The sequence below is a fragment of the Myxocyprinus asiaticus genome, chromosome 20 (genome assembly GCF_019703515.2).
Source record: "Myxocyprinus asiaticus isolate MX2 ecotype Aquarium Trade chromosome 20, UBuf_Myxa_2, whole genome shotgun sequence".
In the NCBI taxonomy this organism is placed as follows: Eukaryota; Metazoa; Chordata; class Actinopteri; order Cypriniformes; family Catostomidae; genus Myxocyprinus; species Myxocyprinus asiaticus.
In genome coordinates, this window is record NC_059363.1 from 32,831,958 (window position 1) to 32,859,753 (window position 27,796).

Here is a 27,796-nt window from a genome sequence, read left to right on the forward strand (position 1 = left end):
AAAGCCCTGACCTCAATCCAATAGAAAAATTGTGGGCAGAACTGAAAAAGCATGAGGAGGCCTACAAATCTGACTCAGTTACACCAGTTCTGTCTGGAGGAATGGGCCAAAATTCCAGCAACTTACTGTGAGAAGCTTATGGAAAGCTACCCAAAATTTTTGACCCAAGTTAAACAATTTAAAGGCAATGCTACCAAATACTAACAAAGTGTATGTAAACTTCTGACCCACTGGGAATGTGATGAAAGAATAAAAGCTGAAATATATAATTCTCTCTACTATTACTCTGACATTTCACATTCTTAAAATAAAGTAGAGATCCTAACTGACCTAAGACGTGCAATGTTTTCTGCGATTAAATGTCAGGAATTGTGAAAAACTGAGTTTAAATGTATTTGGCTAAGGTGTATGTAAACTTCTGACTTCAACTATACATTATATTCAGCATTATATAGTATTATAATCTGTAAACGCAGTGCACTCTCGCGTTGAAAAGTAGCATCGTTGCTCATTGTATTACATGTGCTCACATGATGAGGAGAAACCATCTAAAACACTTTAAAAACCAGGACACTTTGACCTCTGAGACATCAGTGTGACATCCATGAAAGCTTCACAACTGATTTCATTGAAACTGAAAGCACGGTCTGATGTTGCACAAGTTTAATCAAATTGATTTCAAATTGAGTTCAAATCAAATTGATTGCGCTCCATTCCTGCGCGCATTCGTTTGCTCAGTGAAGTTTAACGGATACTCTCTTGTGGTAAAGACAAACAGTTTTGTGAAATGTAAAACATGCCTGATTTTGAATTGATAACATGTATACATTATAAAACATGGAAAATAGCAGTAAAATATAAGTGATGTGCTGGAGAGAAACAACTCTCAAGCGCATCAAACAGCACACGCCCTTTGTCAACACACCTGATGCAGCAACCGCTCCACAATAAGCTGTATGCTTATTATGATCTTCTTTGAAGTGTTTATAAAGTGCTTTCATACACTGGACAACTTGGGTTGTGTTTTCCACTTTAATTTGTCTCCGTCATTTTTCAAACGAGTTTCATCATGCAGCACATTTTTCACTGGGCTGCAAACTGACCCCTTGATCTGATTCTATAATCTTAGACCATCAGTACCCACTGCAGTTTTTCTACCAGGCAGGCACACATACAGTAGGTATAGACAATGGTCTGATCAACTGCAGTTGTAGCAGTGTAGCCAACATGGACAAGGTTGTCTTCATTTCAACAGCACTAGTATTGTGCGTTCAAGAACATCTGACTTATCTTAATTAGGACCAAGCTCAGGATGATGCAGGTAGACACCTGCACAGTCTGTTGGATTATTTTGAAGCCCTTTTCTGACAGGCTACAGGGCTATGTTCTAGAGATGATGGTGACCAACACTAAGGTGCCTTATTGAACTGTGCTCTCTCTTTCATTTTCACCCTTTACATGACAGACAGAAAATAGTTAGAAACTAGCTCTTTCCACAAGCACCAAGGGAGATGAGTTGTTGTGCAGGAAGCTGGACCTTCAAAGGAGATGGTGATGTATATGTCTTTTGCCAGAGAACCCAGTTTTCATCCACTGAGAGAGTGTGGAATGTTGCAGTTGTACCTGGGAGTAAACCTAAATAAGACTGATTGAATTGGTTTGACAACACAGCTCTAAAGCAGCTTTTATAAGAAATTTGAACTTTGTTTTACATGAGCATGAGCCATTTGTATGTGGAAATATTTGTAATGTGTGTGTGTGTTAGTTACAGAGGTTATGACTGCAGGAGTAACCTCTTCTACACTCAGACGGGTGAGATTGTGTATCATGTGGCAGCCGTGGGTGTGGTATACAACAGACAGCAGAACACGCAACGCTTTTACCTGGGACATGATGACGACATTCTTTGTCTGGCCATACACCCTGTCAAAGACTATGTAGCCACAGGCCAGGTACAGTCAAACAGCACAAACTTCTGTCAGCATGCATGCAGAGCAGAGAGGTTTCTCTGTTGATCTCTCATGATACCTCAAAGCAAATGATAAACATTTGCCTGATTTCATCAAATGGTCTGGGCATATTCATGTTTGCTTCTTATTCAGGTGGGCCGAGATTCTTCCATTCATATTTGGGAAACAGAGTTTTTAAAGCCGCTGTCTGTTCTTAAAGGATTTCACCAGTTTGGGGTGTGTGCACTTGACTTCTCAGGTATGGTATGTTCAGTTAATTAGTAGTCTCAGTGAACCATATTTTAATTTGTGATTGCTAACGCATCACTCTTGCTCATAATTAGGGTTAGGGATTTTTCAAAACCTATCTATCTATCTATCTATCTGTCTGTCTGTCTGTCTGTCTGTAAAGCTATCTATCTATTTATCTATCTATCTATCTTTGTCATCGTCTGTCTGTCTGTCGGTCAAATTAAAAAAAAAGAAAAAAAAAAAGAAAATCATGATTAAAGGCCAAATAAGTCTGCCCCACCAAATGCCAACAAACACCAACGTCCAACACTTGTTTGAATTTGTCGGATCAGTGTGTTCACCCTGTTTCCATTTGTTGCCGTCTGTTTTCACCAGTTCAACATGTTCAATCAGCGTTTGTCAGGTCTCAGAATGTTTGAAGTGTTGGCATCTGTTGAGGTAATGTGAACTGGCCTTATAGGGATAGTTCACCCAAAAATGAAAATTCTCTCATCATTTTATCACACATATTGCCATCCAAGATGTGTATGACTTTCTTTCTTCTGCTGAAAACAAACAGAGATATTTAGAAGAATATTACAGCTCTGTAGGTCCATAAAATGCAAGTGAACGGTGTCTCTGAAGGTCCAAAAAGCACATGAAGGCAGCATATAAGTAATCCACACCACTTTGGATGAGAACAGACCAAAGTAACTCCTTTTTACTGTAAATCGTGACATCATCCGTCTCCTTGGCAATCATGATTTCAAGCTTGATTACATGTAATAGCCTTAATAGCGCCATCTAGCGCTCTGCGCATGTGTCAAACACTAGGAAGTATAATCGAGCTTAAAATCATGATCGTGCCTAGCAGTGCTGGTCCTAGCCTTTTGGAGGACCTAAGCAAAAATTTGTGTGGGGGCCCCTGTCATTATGTTCATAACACTACCTATAATGACTTTGACAGTGTGGGGGCCCCCTGGCTGATCGGGGGCCCTTAGCAACTTGCTTAGTTTGCCTTTGGGGAGGACTGGCACTAGTGCCTAGAGACTGCAATGGCAAGATGTATAGTGAAAAAAGAGTGATATTTTGGTCTGTTCTCACCCAAAACCAACTGGATCGCTTCAGAAGACTTTGATTTAACCACTGGAGTCATTTGAATTATTTTTATGGTGCCTTTATGTGATATTTGGACCTTCAGAGTTGTGGACACCATTCATTTGCATTGTATGGACCTACAGAGCTGAAACAATCTTCTAAAAATCTTAATTTGTGTCCAGCAGAAGGAAAAAGTCATACATCTGGGATGGCATGAGAGTGAGTTAATGATGAGAGAATTTTCATTTTTGGTTTAAGTATTCAATTAGTAGTGGAATTTGTGGTGAACATCTACACTACCCATGATCCTGTAGTGAAAGATCCACCAATCAGAGAACTGCAGCAAGCAAATTGTGCCAAAGAGCAATGCAGCAAACGCCCACTCTCATAACGCATGAAGAACGTCCCATGAAAAACCTTAAGTACAAAGTACAAATTTGTTTTTCCAAATGCTTATTTGCTTCAAATCAAAATGTGTAATGTTGTGATTCACCTTGGAGCTGGTTGGTTTGGTTCATGGTTTTGAACTATTTATTTTATGAAATCCCTATGAAAAAATGAATGGGAAAAATACTTCTGGAACCAAGATGGCTGAAAAAGCGGAAGTAGACTATTGTGACCTATTACATTGCACTCTGCAATACTTGTTTCTGATTGGTCAAACTGCATTCTGCAATCAAATATTTTAGATAATGACCACTAAATTGTATATTTGACTGTTGTCTTGCTCTTTTATTGTCTTTAGTATCACTCTGCAGTCTCACTATTTTCATATCAAGTTAGAATATGTGACTCAAAATCTTTAGCCAGTCGACTGTATTAAAAATTAAGGCCTTGTTGGACTGTTTTAATTTTAATACAAGTAAGATAATAAATTATGTAATCTTTTAATCTCAAATAAATATTTCATGTCCATGTATTTATGTGTTTGGTAAGAAGCTGTATAATTAGCTGAATAATGTACAGTCAGCCAGTCATTATCAGAAAATAAACCCATGGCTTCATGTTGATATCTTAAACACTCTGTCTGGATTTATTTTGCGATAATGGCCAGCTGACTACACATCACATACTACTTTCCTGTCTGAACTCAAAGATTTCAATGTCAAGAATAGCCTTTCTTAGGAATATTCCCCTAATGTCTGTTAATGTTGCAGACCTAAACATAGATGTTTATTCTTATTAGACGCTATCCAACTGAAATTCTCATTGGAGTGATGCCTTTGTTAACTGTCACATTACATTACTTGAGACGTCTTGTTACGTAGTTAGTGGGGCGGAGATTGTATAATGACATTATGCTATTACGCCGTTATTTAGTGGCTGATGTTGAGTGTAATCAGAGCAGCATGGTGTGTGTCTCCACAGCAGATGGGAAGAGGCTGGCTTCAGTGGGTCTGGATGACAATCATACCATCGTCCTATGGGAATGGAGAAAAGGAGAGAAGCTCTCCACCATTCGGTGAGTGAATAAGGTGTGACGCAATTGGACAAGCCCTTCGTCAAATGTCCTGCCCCAACTTCCTCTTTTATACGAAATACATCAATAAACAAAATACAATTTTGTTTATCAAACTATTTCATGGGGTTTAAATTAAAGAGAAACTGCGTGTTCATTAACGTTTTTATTTGTCCAACTCTATTTTGATGGCACCAAATGGTTCACTTTTTTAGTGACACAATGCTTTGAAATAGTTTTCCAATTTTCTTTTTGTATGCACATCTCCTAAAATACTTTGGTGTCTTTACATTATATTAGTTTAGCTTCTCTATGCACCTCTTCATGACATTAGACTGCTTATCATACAATCTTTTATCTCAGCATTATCATGAGCACAGGAGCAAATGCTAAAACCTGCTGCTTTTCTCTTTCATCCCTGGCAAAAAATGTCCATGATATGGTTGATTTATGGCACAGGCAACAGAAGGACTGTTTGATCCTTCTATGCACATTGTCTTAGATCTTAACTAAAGGCGTGGAGTTCACATTAGATAAAGATAGATGAGCTTTTTAGCATCTCTTGTTTTGATGTTGATTGTGTTAGCACTTAACATATACTGGATGTGTTTCAAGTTTAATTTGTATTCATGAAACAGGGATCTGCCAGGCATACAGTATTTGTTTATGGAATTTCAATCAGCCTCTTTACAGTTGTACAGCTTTTACAATTACAGTTTTTCAATGGCCAATGTCAATATCTACAGAGCACAGTGGTTAATTTATGATAGAATGCTGATGATATGTGATGTAAGGTGTAATAACATTTATTATTTAATCCAATGAAACATAAGAAAATGCTGAAATTAAATTGACCTTAATTTATTCTAAACAATATACTTAAAATGTACTTAGAAAATACACAACAAAATACACAATTTGGAGAAAAAAAAGAAAAAAAAAATCCATTGACAAGGCTTTTGATTTTGGAACTGACACAAGGAGACATGAACACGTTTGTAAATAAGCTAATTGGATACAGTTATCAGCCAAAGTGAATAAAATGGCCGTATATCATCCAATTAATCGCTCTGGCCAATATATCGGTCTATCATAATCTGCAAAGCACTATTTTACAGTCTTTTGAGTGTTTTATTAAGTCTAAAATTCTCTCATAATTTACTCACCCACATGCCATCCCAGATGTGTGACTTTCTTTCTTCTGCTGAACACAAACAAAGATTTAAAGAGGAATATTTCAGCTCTATGGGTCTTCAAAAAAGTCATTTTTTACTATAAATTCTTCTCGCTGCCCAATAGGTGGCGATATGCACGAAGAATGTGAATCGGCAAAATCAAAAGAAGAAGAATGGGAAAGTGAAAGTGGAGATTTACAGTTAAAAAAGACTTGAATATTGATCTGTTTCTCACCCACACCTGTCATATTGCTTCTGAAGATATGGATTTAACCACTGGAGTCTTATAGATTAATTTTATGCTTTAAAATTACTTTATGTCTTTTACTTTATGTCTTTTTGGAGCTTAAAAATTTTGGTACCCATTCACTTTCATTGTGAGGTCCTACAGAGCTTATAGTATATACTCTTTTAAAAATCTTTATTTGTGTTCAGCAGAAGAAATAAAGTCTTACAAATCTGGGATGGCATGAGGGTGAGTAAATGATGAGAGGATTTTCATTTTTGGGTGAACTATTCCTTTAAAGGAAAAGTTCACAAAAAAAGAATTTTAATGATTATCCCAGTCTGTTGAGCTTCTCTCATGAATGCATAATGAACGTCAATACTTGTAAAAAGGATAGTTTTCTGATTGGATGAGTCTTGTAATTTTTTTAATTGCCTATATACTGTACAGTATGTACACCTGTGACCACACATCAATCAATGCACCAAGTGTCTTTTTAGTAGGTTAATGAATGATATTTCTTGCTGGAAGAATTCTTGATTGTAATTACTCTTATTAAATAAATTGAATTATTTATTCAAAATGTCTTTTATCATATTGCTGTTGCCACTGTTTTATAAAAGCCATTTGCCACTTGAAGCCATGTGGTACAGTGATTTGACCATGGTTAAAGTGGTTTTCACTTCATTTTGTGCCTAACAACACCTCTAAATTATGATAAAATCACATAACACTGTAACACATGTCCAGTCTTGGCTTGTTGCTCATACTCAAGTCTCAGAGTATGTACTTGCTCTTATTGACTAAAGCTGTTGGATTCCCCTGTCTGGATGCTTCTGAGTTCAAATATAGTGCAGAGCTACAGTCAGCTCCTCCCTGGGGCTCTCTGGTAGAGAGGGTGGGTGTGCGGGTGGAAGTAAATAGGGCCTGACAGTGCAGCCGCTGCTCAGTGCTCTACCACTCTGCACCAGGGCCTAATGCAGAGCCGCAGACAGCCACTGTCCCCTGTGCTTCAACCTTCCCTAACCCTAACATGAGAGTGAGTAAATAATGACTGAATTTAAACTTTCGTACTCCCCTGTCAGGATTGAGGGCAGTTCAGTTGCTAACATTTTGATGTCAGCTAATGTATTAGTAAATACATACTGTAACTGTAGATTTAATGGTTATGTCTCTCTTTTCTATTTAAAGGGGAAGTAAGGATAAAATATTTGTCATTAAAATCAACCCGTACATGCCAGACAAACTGATCACAGCTGGAGTGAAACACATGAAGTTTTGGCACAGAGCAGGTAAGACTAAACCTCTTGTGAAGCATATGAATTATTGTGCACTGACTCCAGTGTTGCCTGCACCTCTATTAAGTGGCGGCACTGTATCGGTACTGAACGACCATGACCAGAGCAAAATAAATTATATTTTACCTGCGTTTGCAGTGTGAATTGATGTTTCTGCTACATAAGGATCATTGGCAAATTAGGTTGTCCAAGGTGATAAAATTTTGAAATCTAGAATAAAAAAATGCATGTGTAATGTTCGTAGAAATGTAATCTTTGTGTCCATGTTGGTTTAATACATTTTCGCTATACAAATAAAAATGAATTGACTTGACTTTAGCGTTTTGTACCAAAAATCATTTTGTACCAAAAAATCATTTTGTACCAAAAAAGATATTTACTGACTTTAAAAAAAAAAACAAGTGGTGTAACCATCAAGTGAAAGGTATTGAAATACTTTCCTTGCACCTACTGAAAATACACATCTCAATACCCAGAACTTAATAATTAATATCAACAAAGTTTTCAAACATGTTTTTCAAGGTAAAAAATATATATGTTTTACAAATATCATGAATTGTTTTAGTCAAAAATACAAAGTTTTCTTAGGGTTACTCAAAATGTAAAAATAGTTGATATTTTTTGCTTCATGATGATGTAAAGTGGTCCTCAATATTTTAATTTTGATTACACCACCTGACTTTAATTTGGTGGACAATTTTTTTATATATATATATATATATATTAATAATTTTTTAAAACAAAATTGTTTCACTGCTTATCTTTTAAAGAAATAACAATATTAATAATATATGAATATTATATAAATATTAATAATATATAAATCTATTATTAAAAACTGCTTATGCTAACATTTGTTTTTGTTTTTTTGTTTTGTTGCTTTAATGAGATTTTATTTATTTATTTACTGTATTTATTTTACAATGGACAGTTACACCACTTTTGTTTTTTACTTTAAACTCAGAAATGGAAAACATATTCATTATTGTAGATGTGTATTCAAGTAATTGTTTTGAATGATCTGTGTTTTCAGTGTATTTGTGAATCATTTTAATAGATCTGGACAAAAAAACAAACAAAAAAAAGAGCACCACATACTGTAATTTACCCATAAACAGAATGTGTGGGAAACACTGACTGATGCTGATGTTGATCTGATAAGCCTGTGATCTTCTCAGGGGGTGGACTGATTGGAAAGAAGGGCAGCATGGGAAAAATGGAGACCATGATGTGCGCTGTGTACGGCTGGACGGAAGAAATGGTGTTCTCAGGAACCTGCACCGGAGATATCTGCATCTGGAGAGATATGTTGTTGATAAAAACCGTCAAAGCTCACGACGGGCCTGTTTTCAGCATGCACACCCTGGAGAAGGTACCAGATTCAACTTTAAATAGGAAATGGAACCTGATAAAATGTTTCAGAAATGTAATGAGTGTATTCATTCATTATTGTCAAAAGGGCTTTGTGACTGGTGGAAAAGATGGAATAGTGGCTTTGTGGGATGACACGTTTGAGAGATGCCTCAAGACATATGCCATCAAACGAGCTGTATTGGCCCCAGGCTCCAAAGGTGAGTTTTTCCATGCATTCTTTGAACTTTGAACAGAGCGCAACAGTCTGGTTCCAGAAGTAAAAATCCCATTCATTTTCTCCATATAGAAACAAATTGTTAACGTTAACATATAAACCTTTCAACACAGACCTACCATGAGCTCAGGTTATTTAGCCATGAAATATGCTTTTGTAGAAGCCACAAGTCAGTGTGATTTTACGTAGTTTTTAAACGTACAATTTTTTACTTAATTAAAAAAAAAAAAAATAGGTTTCATTGCCAAATTCCTAGTGAAGACCTACTCTACCCATAATTCAGAAGAGAGAGCCACAAATCAGCAGTCACTGTTACCATTGAAGCTTGGATAAAATTGAGAGCTGCAGGCCTGAAACTCAAGTTGAGTAACTTGATGAAATAAATATTCTTGATTAGAGTTTTTCATGCTTAATAGAGAAACAGTTAGGCAACATGCTATTGTTTTTATTTAATAAGTTTATATTTACATTAGCTGCCAAATCACCCTGTAGTTCACGACCGGTTGCCTACTGAAGCTAAGCAGGGTTGAGCCTGGTCAGTACCTGGATGGGAGATCTCCTTAGAAAACTAAGGTTGCTGCTGGAAGAGGTATTAGTGAGGCCAGCAGGGGGTGCTCACCCTGTGGTCTGTGGGTCCTAATGCCCCAGTATAGTGATGGGGACACTATACTGTATAAAAGGCACTGTCCTTTGGATAAGATGTTAAACCGAGGTCCTGATTCTCTGTGCTCATTGAAAAGAGTAGGGGTGTAACCCTGGTGTCCTGGTCAAATTCCCCCCACTGACCCTTATCAATCATGGCCCCCTAATAATCCCCATCCATTAATTGACTACATCACTCTACTCTCTACAGCTGGTGTGTGGTGTGTTTTGAGTGTACTGGTGCACTATGGCTGCCGTTGCATCATCCAGGTAGATGCTGCACACTGGTGGTGTTTGAGGAGAGACCCCTGTTCACTATATAAAGAGCTTTGAGTGTAGTGTCAGAAAAGCGCTAAATAATTGTAACATTCATTCATTAAAATTTAACTTTTTAAATAAAGGAGTGTGTTCAATAGCATAATAGCATATTATCCATTTTTACTGTGGTATTTAATTTTAAATATAAAAATTTTTGAAATTACACTGGTATTGGTACAAACAAAAACGTTGGTATTTTAATGTGTGTATACTGTATATATACAGTCCCGTGTTGCTCCGCAATCTTTTTTCATTTTAGTTCTACGTGGTTTGTGTTGTTCATTATATGATGTTTTAATATTGGTTTCACGCATGCTAAGATATGTAATCATTCGTTTGACTGTGTGTACCGTACCTAAGACCCTGTATCGTTTGGCGTGGATACATGTACTGTTGCATCCCATATATATATATATATATATATATATATATATATATATATATATATATATATATACACACACTACCGGGCAAAAGTTTTGAAACACTTACTCATTCTTTATTATAATTTTTTTTTTCACATTTTAGAATAATAGTAAAGTCATCAAAACTATGGAATAACATAAATGGAACTATGGGAATTATGTTGTGACTAAACAAAATCCAAAATAAATCAAAACTGTGTTATATTTTAGCATCTTCAAAGTAGTCACGCTTTGCCTAGAATTTGCAGACATGTACTCTTGACATTTTCTCAACCAACTTCTTGAGGTATCACCCTGGGATGCTTTTTAAACAGTATTGAAGGAGTTCCCATCTATGTTGGGCACTTATTGGCTGCTTTTATTATTTGGTCCAAGTCATCAATTTCAAAAACTTTTTTTTTTTTATTATTAAATTTTAGATTTATAATTAAATAAATTAATATGGTGGCACAATTATATTTTTGTTTACAAAACTCATTTCAAACATTTAAGCATACGCCTTCAGATCAAAAGATTTTTAAGATCATGAGAAACATTTCAGTCAAATGTTTCAAAACTTTTGACCGGTAGTGTATATCAGTATATAGGTACACCTGTACACCTACTTATTCATGTGATTATCTAATCAGCCAATCGTGTGACAGCAGTGCAATTCACAAATCAGGCAGATACGGGACAGGCACTTCAGTTAATATTCACAACAACCATCAGAATGGGGAAAAATCTATCTCAGTGATTTGGACCGTGGCATGATTGTTGGTGCCAGATGGGCTGGTTTGAGTATTTCTGTAACTGCTGATCTCATGGGATTTTCACGCACAACAGTCCCTAGAATTTACTCAGAATGGTGCCAAAAACAAAAAACATCCAGTGAGCAGCAATTCTGTGGACGGAAATGCCTTGTTGATGAGGGAGGTCACCAGAGAATGGCCAGACTGGTTCAAGCTGTCATAAAGGCTACGGTAACTCAGATAACCACTCTGTACAATCTGAACACATTGAACCTTGAGGCGAATGGGCTACAACAACAGAAGACCAACAGCAGCATGTGTGTGAATATATAGTATACACAGTATCTTCTGTATTTTTAGATGTATTACGTGACATTAGATTTTTAAGGTTAATGCTCCATCGAGTTTTAAATCAACAAAATCTACCACCCTGCCCTAAGTCTTAAACCTTAACCAATGTTGTCATAAAAAGCAAATGTCAGATGAAAAACAGATTCAATTTTTTGGGGGGAAATTGCTGCAAGAGAGCAGTGAAGGCCCACTCCCATGAAGCAAATTACATAATTGAGTTGGTCTCCCTACACTCTCAAATTACTTTTGATATAGACCATATATTTGTAAATATCTGAATATAATCTTGCAATATATTTAGACATAAATATTGCGTTTTTATTCTTTAAATTAGGGCTGTATAATATTGACAAAATCGAATAGATATTGTGATTGGGATTTTAAAAGCTATTTTGGCAGTTTGTTTTTCCTTAATAATATATTTTACATTAAGAAATTTTAGTGTTCAAAAATTTCCAGAGGGAAAAAATTGTGTTTGCAGAAGTGATAGATGATAGCATCAATTATTTTTTGTTGTTGCTTATTTTAACATAACTTAAGTTTACTTTTTAAAAACTTTAACATATTTAACTTTTCTTTTTTTTACCACCTTCCTGATATCTGTTCTGTTTTCTAATTGCCTTGCACACTGCATTCTGATAGCAAGATATTTCAGTGTGCAAAAGATGTGCTCCAATCAGAATAGTGATTAAACATGACAGAATTCTGAATAAAAAATAAAAATAATAATAAAATAATTGCAGCTTGCTACGGTTTAAAATTGCACATGCTCAAATTTAGATTTTATTGTGATCGTGATTAATTATGCAGACCAACTCACAATCAATCAAGTCAGTAATTTTACATTACACCATTGTATTTTTGTATGATTACGTAATTCGCAATGTTGATTGTAGTTCATTCGCACATAAAAGACGTTTTGTTTTTTTGTTTTTTTGCTTCAAATCAAAGTTTGCAATGATGTGATTTATCCCAGAGTTGGCTGGTTGGATTCATGTCTTCGAACTATTTATTGAAGAATTTCTTGAAATCCCTATGTAGAAAATGAATGGGAAAAATACTTCCGGAACCAAGGTCACTGTTGCGCTCTATTCAGATAATGCATATGAAGCCTCATGGCTAAAACAGTGTGACTTTGAGTAACTAATGCAAATAAAGTCAATCAGGTCAAATTCCTGATCCTCTACATCCTCTAAGAGTATGCTCTGTGTTTAATAAATAGTAAGCCAAGGTCATGGATGAGTGTTTATTTATAACATCTCCCCTCCTGCAGGTTTGCTTTTAGAGGACAATCCCTCTATTCGTGCCATATCGTTGGGTCATGGACACATTCTTGTTGGAACCAAGAATGGAGAGATTCTGGAGGTGGATAAAAATGGACCCATCACACTTCTGGTTCAGGTAAGGTACACATTCAGCAGTTCACTGTCCTCCTATTGAGTCATAGCAGCACATTTAAAAGGCTTTCTGCTAGAGTAGAGTATTGTTATGGTATTAGTATTATGGGTTTCCAGGGCATTGTCCCACCTTCAGTAAAAATCTATTGGAATTTTTAGTCGTATCATTCGCCAGGTAAGACTCATCCAATTGCTTACAAAGCAAACAACCTCTCTTCAACAAGTCGCATGATTTGAGGTATCATTTATGCCCTTAGAAAAAATTATGCAGGATGAATTGCATGCCAAAGTTGAAAACATTGGGAACACCAAAGTATGAGCAATAATAATAGTGATACCTCTAATAATATGAAAATTTTGTTGCACTATTGGGTAATACAGAGCATCATGAATAATCTAATAAAGTATATAAACTGTACTCTAAGCTTCACTTTATTTAACATAAATGTCAATATCAGTTTAGACCTTGAAATCTTTAAAGGTAGGTTTGATTAATACAGTGTTTTTTCTATCATTGTAATGCACATTAAATTCAATATTGCAGGAAATTAAGCAGCTTAACTGATTCCTGTTGCCTTTGCCCCAAAAAAATTACACTCTCATGAGTAATCCGTTTATATACGTTACATGATTAATGTCTGCACATACCTTGTGGAACATCATGAAGGCTGTACATTTCCATTATTAAGTTGTATTAATCTGTATACACCTGCTACTGTATGTTCTCACAGTGAGCTGGTAATTTAACAACAGTTTTCAAAACCGTTATCCACATTCTTACAGTTTAGCCACTGACATCACAACAAAGTAGCAGTAAATGTAACATGTTTACATAGACAAACAGTTACAAGAATGTGTCCATCTGCAAATGCCCTATAACTGTAGGCACACTAGTATAGAATGTGTGATTATGAATAAAACTTCATTTTAAACATTCTTTTGATGCCTTGCATGCACTGGGATTTCCTTGGGAACATGCAAGTCTTTTATTCCCAATTTCCTATAGCAGCATCTGGAAGTAAATTTTCCTCAGAATGTTGAGTCATATGGGTGTCATTCTCTGTGTCTAGTTCGCACCAGTAGGGCAGTTTGTAATGTTGTGTTCTGGATAGCTGAGATTTTGCTTCACTGGAAGTAATTTGCTCCAATTCCATTTCAAGGAGAAATAACATTTCTCCAGACACTATAGTTACATAACAAAATGTCAATGGCAGTAAATGCAGACTGCACAAAAAGAGTAGATTTCTATTATTTCTGCACTCAGACTTCGATGGTTAAAAGGCATTTTATTTTTCCTTTGTAGCTCAGCTTGACAGGGAACAGCAGGTTTTTGGATGCTGATTAAATGTGCATCTGTTTGACTCTTTAGAGTTTGCACTTTAGAATCAGGCATCATGATTAATTACTGGTTGGTCCTTGTTATTGTTAAACTTAAGTCATTGTTTACTTACTAAAGGTAACATATAATTTGGTCCAAACCCTCTATTGTCAAACTTGCCCAAGGGCAGTATTTCATCTTGTTAATTTGTCAAGCAATTATTAGAGTGGAGAAATAAAACAGCTAGTATTTACCAAGTAAAGAGCCCTCTCTGGGCCCGCCATACTGCAAGAAAACATTTCAGCTTGATCAAGCTGTTATTTATGATACACTGTAAACATTTTCAATTCACTAAAAATTTTGCTTAAGATTAATTTCTGCCTTAAACCAAAGTGATGCCAGTTAAAGTTTCAACCTGCATTCAATTCACTTTTTCAACCACTTTCAATTTAATTACTGAAGAATAAAATCGAGCCGAAACTCTGAAAACTCGTGAAACCAAGTAGAAATGACCCAAATTATTGTGATGAGTTAAGTAGGTGGGAAAAAAGATTTTGTTATTTGTTATTTCATCAGCATAAAGATGAAAATGTTTTTTTTTTTTTTTTTGTAGTGTACATTTACTCTGAAATGCTTTTTCAGGAGCATAGAGTGTGTTTGAGGATATCTTTGGTGCATCACAACAAGAATGTTTAAATGTTAATGTGTGTTAATCCTGCTGAAAAGATCAGCGTTGCTTGCCACCACTTACTGTATGCTGTGTTTTGTGTGCTGGTGTGCTGGTTTCCCCACCAGGTTTCTTAACTAGCTTACCCAGCTTCACTTGAAACACCATGCTGGTCAACCAACTTCACCAGCTAGGTTTTGCTAGTGAAAAGCATTTATATGCTGGTCCTCCAGCTAGACCAGCACCAAGCCTGCACTAACAACCAGCATTAACCAGCTTTGACCAGCATGGGAATTGCATGCTGGTTAAGTTATTCTTTTTAACAGGGAGTTTGTTAGTAGCCATATACTAATCATTTTTTTATGGGGTGGGATTTATTTAGGGTCACATGGAGGGCGAGGTGTGGGGTCTTGCCACTCACCCTCATCTGCCATTGTGTGCCACTGTGAGCGAAGATAAGACCCTGCGCATATGGGACCTCTCGCCCAGCCACTGCATGCTCGCTGTACGCAAACTCAAGAAAGGTAGGCAAAGGTTTACACTGTCATTACATTAGAATATATCTGTCAGTGCTTCATGACCAAGGTCATTACAAAACATGCAGTGGCTCCAAAGAGTATTTAGGCACTGCAGTAGATAAAAAAAATTTCAAACTAAGTGGCATTTATTTTTAACTCCTGAGCTTGATTGCTGTGTGCATTTTCCATTTCCCTTTTTGATTTGTAAGTAGTAGCACCTAATAAACATGCAATATATATAATATTTTAAATATATATATCAAATTGTTTATAATGTTTCCAGCAGTGTTGGTTATTCATGTTTTTGAGATGTTACAGTCATTACAGCTGATTTTCTGTAATGCTGCTTTTTTGGAACAATGCGTATTGGAGAAGGACAAATAAAAAAAAAACCTAAACAAAAGAAAATACTTGACTTGATTTGAATTTTATGTAAAAAAAAAAAAAATTTAAAAATCTACTTTGGCAATAAAATCTCAATGTTCTCTCTCTCTTTGTAACTGTCAAATAAACAAGTGATAGCCAGTGCTGAAGCATTTTACAAATCAGAAATTAGCATACATAATTCTGATTCAAAGTAATGACCAGCATCATCCAATCACCGCCAACCGTGTTAAAATAAAATTTAGCATTATAAAATGTTGAATCTATGTACTGATTATCAATGTCCCATGTCTGCCAAACATGTTGAGTGGTCCAAACATCATTTGCTGCCTGAAACTGATCTTTTGGTCGGATTTTAGGAGTGAATGCACTTAGATGCATAGAAAGCTTTAGGATGTCCCCTTGCTCCCTATTTAATGAATAACTTATCCTGCAATGTGCTGTCTGTCTGCACTGGTCTCAGAACAGTTCAAAATGCACCTTATTTTCATCCTTACTCCATATAAAGCATCTGAAAGCAATTTTTTTTTCTCTCAATGGGAAAATGCACAGTAAATATAGGATTTCTAATGAAAAGTTAGCGCTTTTGTCCACTATAGTGGTCGTTGTGTTTAACAGTGTGCCGTTTTGCAATAAATCGCTAAAAATTTAAAAATGACATATCGGATGAAACTAGAGACTCTAATGTTTTGACTCAAATAGATTTCAATGCAAAAACTTAATGAGGTTTCTTACCAGATGGAGTTTTGTTGGCGTTTCACCCAAAGACAAACTCCGCTGTGATCGGCGCCATGTTGTTTTGTCACATGACTCCGTCGAAATGTAACCTTTTACTGACAGCCCAGAGTGTCCTGAACTGAGATCAGTTGGTTTAAATGAATTTAAATTATGCGTTGCGTATAGCGAAGCCAAAATACACTGTTTGCGCAGAAGGACGCAGGCTCACATGAGGATAATCTACAATAGCACAAATATGCACAAATAGCAGTTTTTAAGCAAAACATTTAAAAAATAATTACATTTGTTAGATTATTAAATTATTATACAATAGATATGCACACTTTCCAGTTGTCAAATTTTGTGGAACATAGTTCATGTGATGAACTACCTGTGGTTACTCTGTTAGGACACCTATGTGAACTTGAAGGAACTGACTTCCTCTAAAAATGACCTAAGGGGGGACCTGGGTAACTCAGCAAGTAAAGACGCTGACTATCACACCTGGAGTCGCAAGTTCGAATACAGGGCATGCTGAGTGACTCCAGTCAGGCTTCTTAAGCAACCAGTTGGCCCGGTTGCTAGGGTGGGTAGAGTCACGTTGGGTTAACCTCCTCGTGGTCACCATAATGTGGTTGTCACTCTCGGTGGGGCACGTGGTGTGTTGTGCGTGATGCCGTGGAGAATAGTGTGAGCCTCCACATGTGCTAGGTCTCCGCGGTAACGCACTCAACAAGCCACGTGATAACATTTGCGGATTGACTGTCTCAGACACGGAGGCAACTGAGATTCGTCCCACCTGGATTGAGTCGAGTCACTACGTCACCACAAGGACCTAGAGCGTATTGGAAATTGGGCAAGCCAAATTCGGGAGAAAAGGGGAGAAAAAAAAAATGACCTAAGGGTTCAAGTAATTAAAAAAAAAATAGGCTTTGTAGGTCAGCTATGCTTTTCTATGGCATACTGTTTAAACCGAGCATGACTGTCTACAAGCAACCCCTTTCTGATTATAAGTAGAACCTTACATGTACCTGTTCTTGTGATTTGTATTCCAAGCCTGGCTTACACAGTGCTGACCTTATTATGCTTCTGCAACTCAGTTTGAAAACTATAACTTAAGTGTTGAACACTTAGCATGCGAATTAGCCCTAAAAGAAGAGTAGAAGAGGAGAGTTGCAATAATGTTGTAGAGCTACCACCAGTGCTTATACAAGATACTCTACAGACCAGCAGTTTAATCAGACAGCCCTCAATTTAACTAATCCTTAATATAAGCCATCAACTCAAATTAAATGTCTTTTATTATCCTAAGAATAAATTGGGGTTTTACATATGGTAATGAACAATGGAAAGTTACATTACAAATATAAAAGAGGATTGTGTAATAGGTTAACATCATATTTCCTGGTTATTTTTTGGCATGGGTCCATATGTGGTTATAATGGCTATGATTAGGTGAACTATTCCTTTAACGTTACATGGTAATAAACAGTTATAACTTGTCGTAGGAGGGCGATGTTGCTGCTTCTCTCCAGATGGGAAAGCTCTGGCGGTGGGCCTCAACGATGGCAGCTTCCTCATTGTTAACGCAGACACTCTGGAGGACCTGGTGTCATTTCATCATCGCAAAGACATCATTTCAGAAATCCGCTTCTCTCCTGGTTAGTTTACACACTAAATTCAGCACAAGCTTGATACAATGGGAATGACTTGAGGACCCAGAATGAGTGAGATAGTATAAACTATTTCTGTACCTTCACATATGCTAATGTAATTAACGAGTATATGCACGAATGTATTACCACAGTAATGAGAATGTCCTATCTGGGTCATGGTAAGAGCTTAGAATTGAATAAAGAAACACTTTTTTTCAGTAACTGGCAAGTATTTGGCCGTGGCATCGGGTGACAGCTTTGTAGACATATACAACGTGATGAGCAGCAAGAGAGTCGGTGTTTGCAAAGGCTCAATGAACTATATCACCCATCTGGACTGGGACAAGAGAGGTGAGACAGATACAAGACACAAAGGCTGTATATCAGTTGAGTCAAGGGCCGTTCACACTTGACAGCGATTTACAACAACAAAGCGACAGGAATTCATTCATTTTTATTGAGAGTTGGCAATTTGAGGTGAAATGAGTGACAGTGACAATTGGCGATGCGATATGGGTGTGCCTGGCAACACAACAACAAAGTTGAGTAGTATTTAACTTGCAAATAGGCAGTGACACAACGCCGGGACTAGCAATGGGAGTGAAGTCAGATGCTGTCCCCTCCAGAATGGTCATTTGTAGTGGCAAGAAAACATATTTGTCATCCAACTGGAAAGACATCTTACTATATTTTTTAACAAGCTAAGGCCAGTTGTGTAGCCCACAAATAACTTTAGGGCAACCAGCTGTTGGAACACCTCCTATGACTAACAATACAGCAACTTGGTAACCTCCTTTAAACCTTGTCAGTGTGAACGCCCCATCAGAAGTGAAATTACTACCCAAGTAATGATTTGTGTGACATAGTAGGCCCAATACTCAAGTTTGTGTGAACAACCACTGTTGTTACATATGGTCACTCTACATTTAAGAATACACTTTACACCGTGTCCTAACCAGGAATGATCTGATGAAGCGACAAGCGACATTTTGTTGATTGCTTGATATCTATAGCTGCAGCATCGTATTCAGAAGCCCCACCCACAGTAAAATCTCTTTGGTTCAAAATCCCACTCCTCCTAACTGTACATTACACATATAATATGTTCTGACTGGCTGAGAATGTGCCGATTTGCACAGCAGTTTCAACTGACTGATCTCATGGAAAATTGGCAACAGGCGGTCGATTGTTTTGTCTTTTAAAATGGGTTTATGCCTTCCAAATTCCTGAACTGCCCCCCAATAGCCATGGCTGGAACTACAGTTGTGTGTTTGCGTAACATTACTGAGACCAAAACTGTGTTTTTTCACTTACTTTGTTGAATAGATGTGGTGTAGAAGGCACAGTACATCCAACTTTCGGAAACTTTTGCATAGTAATGCTGATGTTCGACACTGAAGTCTCTTTTGTTTTCTTTATTAGGAAAGCTTTTGCAGGTCAACACCTCAGCGAAGGAGCAGCTATTTTTTGAGGCCCCTCGTGGAAAGAAGCAAAGCATTCTTGCCACGGAGGTATGGATCCAACGCATCTCACCGTGTCATCCTGGGAGGGGGAAGGGCACTCTTAAGGGCAAGAACATGGCCCACTTTTCATTAGCTTGACTCTATATTTGGAGGCAGGGAATTAGGCCGTGCTTTAGGCCACCGGTACGTTGGGACAAACAGTGAACACTTACCTTAATAACGTAAGATTTAGTATTAGCTGGAAGCCCTTCAGTGTGTCTGATGTTCTGCTATTAGCTAATTGTACCGTTTTTTGAGGAGCCATTTTAGCTTTAGTCCTTTTATTCCTAGGACTGAGTTTGCCAAATTAGTGCTGCCATATGTTTATTTCATATTCATTTAAATATGTTTGTTCTTGTTTATATGTTGTTCAATTTAAGTTAATCTTTACAACATATGGCTTTCATGCATAGGGGTGATTCTTAATTTAGATGGATAATTTGCATGCTTTTAAAGATAAAAAAAACAAAAACATTCTAGTTTTAAAGTATAGATTAAAATAGTTTTAAGCTCTTTTATTGTGTCTCTTCACTGTAATTATTTTTTCCTAATTTGTAAGAAATGTTAATTTTGCCTATTTCAGGCTTGTCCCAGATCCAGACTTTTTAAATTCCCTACTGTAATAAATTTCTAAAAGTATGAAAATCAGGAAATTAAACTTTGCACTTTCTGCTAAAAACTTGAATATTCATACTTTCAGTTAATTTGGTATTGATGTGTACAATTTGTCACTTTTTTATCAAAGAACCACTGTCCCCAATGCTGCTGTCATTACCATCATGCTAAGCATTTTAGAGAACAATTATGTTTTTCCAAAAAAAGTTTCAGGTTATAATGGAAATGAAAAAAGACGGTGAGTACATCTGTGCCAAGGCAGCAGAATTACAGTTTGATAAACAGAGAATTTTAGAAATTTACATCATGATCTATGAGTAGTTTTATTAGGTGTCATTACCAAACCGGATCATTTCTTTCAAAGGGATACATTAAAGCGCCAATTATATGATTTCTTTTTCTCCGTATGTGGCAACACCTCTAAACACACCAGGGCGTGATCTGCGGCCAAAATGTTACCAATTGAGCAATCAACAACAGATGAAATGAGGGACTTAGAAAAAAAAAAAAATCTATTCTAGAGTAAATCTTATGGACTGAAGAAAAAAATGTTGTCCCTACCAGATGGGTTCAAAAGTCTCCAGATATCTGTAAGACCAAGATTTTTACACATCCTGTGAAACATCACTGTTGCTTTAGGGGGCTGGCACACATTTGCTTCATTATGATCAAGGACTGAGTCCATCAAAAGATTAAAGTCTCCTCCCAATATTATATCATGAGGGGTGCCAGCGGCTTGCAACATCCCTTCAAGATCTATAAAAAAGCCCTGATCATCAATGTTATGTGCATAAATATTCGCCAAAATCAACCTTTGCCCCTGAATTTCTGCTAAAACATTAATGACTCTTCTTAATTTATCTTTACTCTGTTTGAGACATTTGAATTGTAAATTCTTACTTATCAGTGTAATGACTCCCCTGCTTTTACTCGAGCCAGCACTATAAAAAAAATGCCCACCCCATATCTTTCCAAATTTTTCAGCTTCCTGCAGGGAAAGGTGCATTTCTTGAAGAAACACTATATCATATTTCGTATGCTTAAGAAGAGAAATAACCTTCCTTCTTTTTATGGGGTGCCCCAGCCCATTCACATTCCACGTGGAGAGAGACAATCCACTCATATTAACAACTGACATTTTGACATGTAAGAAAAAATAGATTGTGTGTCAAAAATAAAATTATAAAGACCACATTTCAACATTAGTGCAACAGTCAAACCCTGAACATCCCCTAGAACGCCAACTGGCGTCCATCCCTCCAAACTCAAACAGTCCATGTACGCCTACGAGAGCCCCCATGACAACTTTGCCATCGTATTGCTCAAGTCCAGTGTTTCTATAAAAATTTTGTGAGACAGAATTACACAGCAAAAGATAATCTATAAAACGAACTCCAGCTAATAGGCAGAATAAACACAAAGAGTGTGTAGCTTCATCCATAAAACTGTCCTGAAGGTGTGTTATTCTACAAAATAAACTCCAGCCACTAGGCGGAACCAGCACAAAGAGAGCACGCAGATTCTTCAGACAGTCAAACGAATGTTCAGTGAGCTGGTCCATTTGGCTGCAACATGAGTGCAAGCAAATTACTTACTCTAATGACTTAGCCAGAAATACTCCACAAATAAACTCAAGCCGATAGGCGGACTTAGCCCAAAGAGTGTGTTGATTCATCCACAAAACTGTCCCGAAGGTGTGTCACTCCACAAAATAAACTCCAGCCGCTAGGCGGACCCAGCACAAAAAGAGCGCGTAGAATCAGTCAAGCAAATGTTCAGTGAGACGGTCCACTCGGCTGCAACGTGAGTACCACAAAGTGACTTACTCACTCCATTGACTTTATGAAGGACATCGGTTGCTGTGGGCATGTGAATGTTTTACGGCCATCCTTAGCATCTATTCTCAATTTGGCCTGGAATATCAGTGCAAAAGCGACCTTCCATTGATGTAAAATTTTCTTGCATTCTTTGAATCGTGTTTCTCTCTTGTTGAATTCGCAAAGTCTGGGAACAAGAAAATGCTGTGGTTCTTCCAAGAAAGCCTTCCTTTAATCCTCGCCTTGCGTAACACAAGATCTTTATCGGATGATCTCAGAAATTTAGCCAAAATTGATCGGGGCCTGTCTCCTTCCACAGATCGCCGAACTGGAACCCTGTGAGCTCACTTGATTTCCAGCTTATAGCCTGCTATGTTGAGCAGATTCGGAAAGAGCCCATCCAGGAATTTCATCATATCCTGTCCTTCTTTGGCCACAGGAATTCCGACGATACGGATGTTATTCCACCGGCTACAGTTTTACATGTCCTCCAACTTCTCCCAGACACGCTCCAAATCCACCTGGGTTGCTAGCGGATTAGCAGATCATTCCTTCTCCGAGGACTCCAGATAATCGATCCGTTTCTCGACATCTCCCACTCTTTTAACCATATCAGTGAATTTCACCTCCATGGCAGTGATTGATCAACGTATCACAGCAAGATCCTCCAAGTCAGCAACGACCTTCGTCAGCATTGCCGATATGTTCAACAGCTCTCGCGCATTTCCCGCATCTCTCCGACCAAATCGACTCCCGGGCCCGCATCCTGCTCAGGAGAGTCAGCTTTAGCACGTAAGTGTCTTTTAATGTCTCCAGAGCCCGAGGATTTTGAATTCTTTGACATATTGTCCTCCTAGAACAGTTATGGAACAGAGTGTATTGAATCTCACCGGTTTATGTCATAAAAAGTAAAAAGTGGTCAGAGCTCGCCGTTCACACGTCCGATCCTCACATGGCGTCACGTGACTCCCACCATCATTATTAACATCACATTATTAACATCACAAGCATTATCAAAAATCCACACTATCACACACACCAAAATCCACTTGATTTTTTTTTTTTTCAGAACTTGTGATACATATTTAAATACAGACAAAACAGTTAAATACAGATGAAACAGCCGGTTAATGCATGTATCAAATTCTAGGCTCTGATGCTGGCATACAGAACAGTCACTGGGTCTGCTCCAGCATACCTAAAATCATTTCTGCAGAGCTACTTTCCCACCAGAAGCCTACGGTCGGCTAATGAGCGGCGCCTTGTTGTACCAACACAAAGAGGCACCAAAACGCTTTCCCGGACTTTCGGTTTCACTGTACCACATTGGTGGAATGACCTTCCTAACTCCATCCGTGAAGCAGACTCACTCTCTGTCTTCAAAAAACTACAGTTGTGCTCAAAAGTTTGCATACCCTGGCAGAAATTGTGAAATTTTGGCATTGATTTTGAAAATATGACTGATAATGCAAAAAAACTGTCTTTTATTTAAGGATAGTGATCATATGAAGCCATTTATTATCACATAGTTGTTTGGCTCCTTTTTAAATCATATTGATAACAGAAATCACCCAAATGGCCCTGATCAAAAGTTTACATACCCTTGAATGTTTGGCCTTGTTACAGACACACAAGGTGACGCACACAGGTGTAAATGGCAATTAAAGTTTAATTTCCCACACCTGTGGCTTTTTAAATTGCAATTAGTGTCTGTGTATAAATAGTCAATGAGCAGGCTAGATACTGAGCCACGGGGAGCAGAAAAGAACTGTCAAAAGACCTGCGTAACAAGGTAATGGAACTTTATAAAGATGGAAAATGATATAAAAATATATCCAAAGCCTTGAAAATGCCAGCCAGTACTGTTCAATCACTTATTAAGAAGTGGAAAATTCGAGGATCTCTTGATACCAAGCCAAGGTCAGGTAGACCAAGAAATAGTTCAGCCACAACTGCCAGAAGAATTGTTCAGGATACAAAGAAAAACCCACAGGTAACCTCAGGAGAAATACAGGCTGCTCTGGAAAAAGATGGTGTGGTTGTTTCAAGGAGCACAATATGACGATACTTGAACAAAAATGAGCTGCATGGTCGAGTTGCCAGAAAGAAGCCTTTACTGCGCCAATGCCACAAAAAAGCCCGGTTACAATGTACCCAACAACACCTTGACCCGCCTCACAGCTTCTGGCACACTGTAATTTGTAATATGGTCACAACCATAAGCGTTATGTTTGGAGAGGGGTCAACAAGGCCTACAGTGAAAAGAATACCATCCCCACGGTGAAGCATGGTGGTGGCTCACTGATGTTTTGGGGGTGTGTGAGATCTAAAGGCACGGGGGATCTTGTGAAAATTGATGGCAAGAAGAATGCAGCATGTTATCAGAAAATACTGGTAGACAATTTGCATTCTTCTGCACGAAAGGGACGCTCTTGGACTTTCCAGCATGACAATGACCCTAAGCACAAGGCCAAGTTGACCCTCCAGTGGTTACAGCAGAAAAAGGTGAAGGTTCTGGAGTGGCCATCACAGTCTCCTGACCTTAATATCATTGAGCCACTCTGGGGAGATCTCAAATGTGCGGTTCATGCAAGACGACCAAAGACTTTGCATGACCTGGAGGCATTTTGCCAAGACGAATGGGACACTATACCACCTGCAAGAATTTGGGGTCTCATAGACAACTATTACAAAAGACTGCACGCTGTCATTGATGCTAAAGGGGGCAATACACAGTATTAAGAACTAAGAGTATGCAGACTTTTGAACAGGGGTCATTTCATTTTTTTCTTTGTTGTCATGTTTTGTTTTATGATTGTGCCATTCTGTTATAACCTACAGTTGAATATGAATCCCATAAGAAATAAAAGAAATGTGTTTTGCCTGCTCACTCATGTTTTCTTTAAAAATGGTACATATATTACCAATTCTCCAAGGGTATGCAAACTTTTGAGCACAACTGTATATATATATATATATATATATATATATATTCTTGTTGCACTCTAATCTGTCTTGGATACTACTATTCTGATGCTAGTGAAACTTTGTAATGCAGCACTTTTCGTACCACTGTCTCCTTAAGATGAATCGCTTTGATGTATTATTCCTCTTTTGTAAGTCGCTTTGGATAAAAGCATCTGCCAAATGAATAAATGTAATGTAAATGTAATAAAACATAGTTTGAAGAAGTTACATTTTTCAACATTACTAATAGTCATAAATGCCCCTAATTGAATGTCTATGAATAATTCAACCTGTTATTTCCCTCAGGTGGAGAAGATTGACTGGAGCACATGGACGTGTGTGCTGGGAAGTTCCTGTGAGGGGATCTGGCCTGTTGTCAGTGAAGTTACTGAAGTAATGGCTGCCTGTCTCAGCAATGATAAGAAGTTGCTGGCTACTGGGGATGACCTTGGATATGTCAAGCTCTTCAAGTATCCAGTCAAGGTTAAGATAGTATTATATCATTTGATCGAGTGAATCGATCCTGTAAAAACATGTCTGGGTCATATTTCACCCCATAATCAAAATAAATAAATAAAGTATATTTAAAGTATAGTGTAAAGTATATTTTCCAAAATAAAATTAAGAATATTTGAAGGACCTTTGAGATTGTTTGCTTTGTGACATTATTTTATTTCAATTAAATGCACACCCCTCCCAATTCTCATTAACAAAATGTTAAATAAAATCTTATTCTCATTACATTATTACAAAAGAAAAAGTCATAATATATTATTTAAACTGTTAACTTTTTATACATCATGGTAGTATTTGTTGTCCTGCCTTTAATTAAAAAAAAATGATTACAGTATTTTTACTATAATATGATAAAACATTATTTGATTACAGTAATAAGAATCCAGTTAATCAAGATTGTGAAAAATGAGTTTTTCAAAGTCAAATAAAACAACTGGACACATTACAATACTAAGAATTTGGGGTAGAAATGTGCTTAACTGTCATGAAAATAACCTCACAATGCCAAAAAAAAATCTCAATGGATACTGAAACAGGCTTTGTTTTCTTTATGCAAATGTATGCTTTTCACAGAATGTAATGACACATTTCTGCATTATTCAGAAGTGTAAATCTTTCAAACTTTTAATATATATTTTTTTTTAATTATTATTTTGTGTAAAATTATTACATTATACTTTGTGTTATATTACCCTGGCATTAATGAAAAAAACTAGTTAACACTGCAGCGATGGGGCTTCCAATAAGCAGTTGCTGAGGGAAAAACAGTAAATTTGACATATTCTACAGTATATTCTGATTTATGTAATCCACCGCTCTCTAATTTTTTCCTCTTATTTAATCAGGGTTGGGGAATATATGTAACGGGATTACGTATTTAAAATACAAAATATAAGTAACTGTATTCCACTACAGTTACAATTTAAATCATTGGTAATTAGAATACAGTTACATTCAAAAAGTATTTTGATTACTGAAGAGATTACTTTGCATTTTATTGTCATTTGTTTCATTTAATATTTAGTCCTTTCAGATGGAAAACATTTATACATATAAATGATGCGATCCAAAGTGCATTTGAACAGCGGTGAAACACTTTCTTATGATGTGTTACATTCATACGAGCAGACAGAGAAGTAAGTTTGAAGTAAGTTTGGAGCACAAGAAATAGAAATAAACCTTGTGTAAATTGTCAGCTTTACGCTAAGCTAAAATGCTGTTTCTAGCCATTTTACATGCACGTTACCAGGCACGATCATATTTTTTTATCAAGAAAATTCACGTTGGATCATAATTTCTTTTTTCTAGTAAGTCCTTTGATATTAGGGCAAAAATCTTATTCTTGATAATCATTTTTGTGTTGTTTTCCTGTAAAAATATCTACAAATCCTTAAAACAAGATCAATTTGATTGAACCGCTAAGGCTAAAAAAGTGCAGTGTATATAAGTGGAGACCATTTACCATTAATGCTAACACTATCTCAATAGGGAAAGTATGCAAAGTTCAAACGGTACATGGCCCACAGTACCCATGTGACTAATGTGCGCTGGACACACGATGACTCTCTGCTGGCATCGGTCGGTGGCTCTGACACCTGCCTGATGATCTGGAGTCACGAGAGTGAGGGCTGTCGAGAGGCCAGACAGTGCGACAGCGAGGAGTCAGACATCGAGAGCGAGGATGATGGAGGTGAGAAAGATAGTACAGTTATCATTCAGCTCATGAGAACAATTACTACTCTCATCCACTGTCTTCTAGTTTTAAAGAGGGTAGCCATCCGTCATATCACAATATCTTGAATCTGTAAAAGGATAGTTGACCCAAAAATGAAAATTCTGTCATCACCCCCATGTAATTCCAAACCTGTATGAGTTACAGTGGCATGCAAAAGTTTGGGCACCCCTGATCAAAATTTCTGTTGCTGTGAATAGCTAAGTGAGCAAAAGATGGCCTGATTTCCAAAAGGCTTAAAGTTAAAGATGACACATTTCTTTAATATTTTAAGCAATTTTACTTTTTTATATTCATCTTTTACAGTTTCAAAATAACAAAAAAGGAAAAAGGCCCAAAGCAAAAGTTTGGGCACCCTGCCTGATCAGTACTTAGTAACACCCCCTGGCAAGGATCACAGTTTGTAAAAGCTTTTTGTAGCCAGCTAAGTGTCTTTCAGTTTTTGTTTGGGGGATTTTTGCCCATTCTTCCTTGCAAAAGGTTCTGTGAGGTTCTTGGGC

General features: G+C 37.2%; 1 protein-coding gene across 1 annotated transcript in view; it reads left to right on the forward strand.

Annotated features, from left to right (window-relative positions):
- The window catches only part of LOC127411295 (echinoderm microtubule-associated protein-like 5), a 144,746-nt gene that overhangs the window by 95,242 nt on the left and 21,708 nt on the right, over positions 1-27,796 (forward strand). The window contains exons 14-26 of the mRNA XM_051646769.1: positions 1,766-1,952; positions 2,103-2,208; positions 4,647-4,740; positions 7,330-7,430; positions 8,615-8,808; positions 8,896-9,007; positions 12,765-12,892; positions 15,256-15,397; positions 18,001-18,153; positions 18,367-18,498; positions 19,570-19,658; positions 25,355-25,531; positions 27,053-27,254. Of these exons, the coding sequence (XP_051502729.1) occupies positions 1,766-1,952; positions 2,103-2,208; positions 4,647-4,740; positions 7,330-7,430; positions 8,615-8,808; positions 8,896-9,007; positions 12,765-12,892; positions 15,256-15,397; positions 18,001-18,153; positions 18,367-18,498; positions 19,570-19,658; positions 25,355-25,531; positions 27,053-27,254 (1,817 nt within the window). The remainder of the gene's footprint in view (positions 1-1,765; positions 1,953-2,102; positions 2,209-4,646; positions 4,741-7,329; positions 7,431-8,614; positions 8,809-8,895; positions 9,008-12,764; positions 12,893-15,255; positions 15,398-18,000; positions 18,154-18,366; positions 18,499-19,569; positions 19,659-25,354; positions 25,532-27,052; positions 27,255-27,796) is intronic.